The sequence below is a fragment of the Monoraphidium neglectum genome (genome assembly GCF_000611645.1).
Source record: "Monoraphidium neglectum strain SAG 48.87 unplaced genomic scaffold scaffold01787, whole genome shotgun sequence".
Taxonomy (NCBI): domain Eukaryota; kingdom Viridiplantae; phylum Chlorophyta; class Chlorophyceae; order Sphaeropleales; family Selenastraceae; genus Monoraphidium; species Monoraphidium neglectum.
The window spans coordinates 10,886-12,982 of NW_014011841.1; the positions used below are offsets into that span (position 1 = coordinate 10,886).

At 64.6% G+C, this 2,097-nt stretch overlaps 1 protein-coding gene across 1 annotated transcript; it reads right to left on the reverse strand.

The window, feature by feature from the left end:
• Positions 1 to 454: 454 nt before the first annotated feature.
• Positions 455 to 1,948, reverse strand: MNEG_9007 (hypothetical protein; the record flags this gene model as incomplete). Its single annotated transcript, XM_014042521.1, has 4 exons — positions 455 to 1,189; positions 1,357 to 1,456; positions 1,693 to 1,775; positions 1,928 to 1,948. The coding sequence occupies 4 exons, from the start codon at positions 1,946 to 1,948 to the stop codon at positions 455 to 457; spliced, it is 939 nt and encodes a 312-aa protein (XP_013897975.1).
• Between the last annotated feature and the right edge of the window lie 149 nt (positions 1,949 to 2,097).

The following is a 2,097-nucleotide window of genomic DNA, read 5'->3' on the forward strand; positions in this document are numbered from 1 at the left end:
TGCATCGCGCAGCTGTTGGTTGATTACTCTTATTAGAAGATAGGCACTGGCCTGCAGCCCCTTGGTGCCTGAAGCTGTGATCGCAAGCTCTGGATCGTGTGAGTGCACGCCCAGGAAAAGGAATCAGAGCCATGGCCGACGGCCAGGGGCCGTCAACAAGCGACAGTGCACGGCACCCCGCAGAGGTGCCACCAATTGCAGTCCCCTTCTCATCCGCTCGCTGCATCTTTGGAAGGCGCGCAACCCGCACACGCACGGGTCGTTTGATTGGCGCAGGCTCGCGGCAAGCGCACGTCCTTGGTCGTGTGTGGACCCTGGAACGAGGCAAGCCCCTGACAAGCCCAAAGCGCTGCTGCTGCCTTGAGGAATGTCCGAGCCACCCACCCCCTCTGCACGGGGGCAGGGCGCCACGCCGACGGCCAACACATGTGTTTGTGTGGGTGGCTGAGAGCGCTCACAGCAGCAGGGCGGCCGCGAGGGCAGCCGCGCCCGCCAGCGCGGTCGCGCCGGCCGCGCGGCCGCCCGCAGCGCCGGTCGCGGCCGTCCCGTTGGTGGCCTTCGCCTCACCAGCCTCAGGCGTGATGATGGACCCGTCCCTGCCGATGATGGAGCCGGGGACGCCGCCGACGCCGTTGGCGCCCACGCCGCCGGAGGAGTCGACGATCTTCTGGACGGTGCCGTCGGGGTTGACGATCTCGGTGGCGGTCAGCGGCCGCACGCCCGACTGGGTGTACTCAAACTCGGCGGTCTTCAGGCCGCCGCAGACGTCGCTGAAGGTGACTACCACGCCGTGCTTGGTGTCGGTGCTGGCGACGTCGCGCGCCTGGATGGCCAGCGGCGACACGCACTTGCCGTCCTCCGCGTTGGACACGACCTGGCCGTCGTGGGTGCAGGTCGCGCTGCCGACGCCGCGGAACTGCCAGGTGAGGACCACGTTCTGGCCGGCGAGCACGGCCTGGCCGGGCACGTGGCTGGAGCTGCTGATCGCGCTGAGGGTGGTGGGGGTGGAGCCCTTCTGGACGCCGACCAGGACCTTAGTGTGGACCTGGCGGGAAGCCGCCTCCCACAGGCCCTTGACGCCCTCGCCGCTGGCGTCGTCCTGGGTGATCTGGGTGAGGCCCGCCAGGCTCGTCAGCAGGGGGTAGGCGGTCATCACGCTGACGACGGTCGACACCTCGTAGTAACCCTCCTGCGGTGGGCCGAGCCGGCGATTGTATGGGAAGGATGCAGACTTTTAGACGCAGTGCAGCAGCATGGTATAAATGGGGCAGGTTGGGCATGGCGTGAGCAGTAGTCCAGCATGGCAACGCTCTGCAAGTGCAAACACCCAAGTTGTATCATGGCAGCCATGAAGACCAACGGTATGAACCTCCCCTGGTGCCCGCTCGCCTGCAGGGTGTCGGAGAGCGTGTAGGAGAGGGGCTCGCCGGTGTAGGAGCTGTCCACAGGGAAGTACCTGCAGGATTGGCGCAAGTAGGTATAGGGTGACTCAGTCGCTGGCCTTCGACCAACAATTGCTTTTGACAGGCGTGGTGACAAGCGCCTGCACCTCCCTGCTGTTCACTGCCTCTTTGGGCTCGCTCTTGCCGCCTTCCGTGCGAAATCTGCAGGGGCCATCCGTTGGTTATCGCTGCAGCATCATCCTGCTCAACGGGCAGCTTCCCTGCATCTGACAGACCCCCCCCCCCGCACCTGGCCAGCCAGTTGAACTTAGTGCGGGAGGCGACCTCGTCGTAGTTGCGGGGCTCAGTGGGGGTGCCGTCCAGCTCAGCCACCTGCGGCGGCCAAAGACGTGCAAAGCAGCGGTTTGTAGATACCGAGGTAGTTGCCAACAGAACACATTAGTCGCCACAGCCCCAACGCACTCACATGGACAGCACCTACTGCACAGGTGAGCAAGGAAAGACAGCCAGCGGCTCAATATAACAGGACAGCCAGCTGCAGCCATTGCAAGGAAAGCAGGTTTGACTGTTGTGTCACTGTGCGCACCTTGCCACCCCAGACCTTGACCAGGGGACGAATCAGGTTGGCGGCAGTGGGCGCATCGTCCACGGTGACGTTCACGGGCAGAGGGCTGACGTCGGTGATGTTCACCAT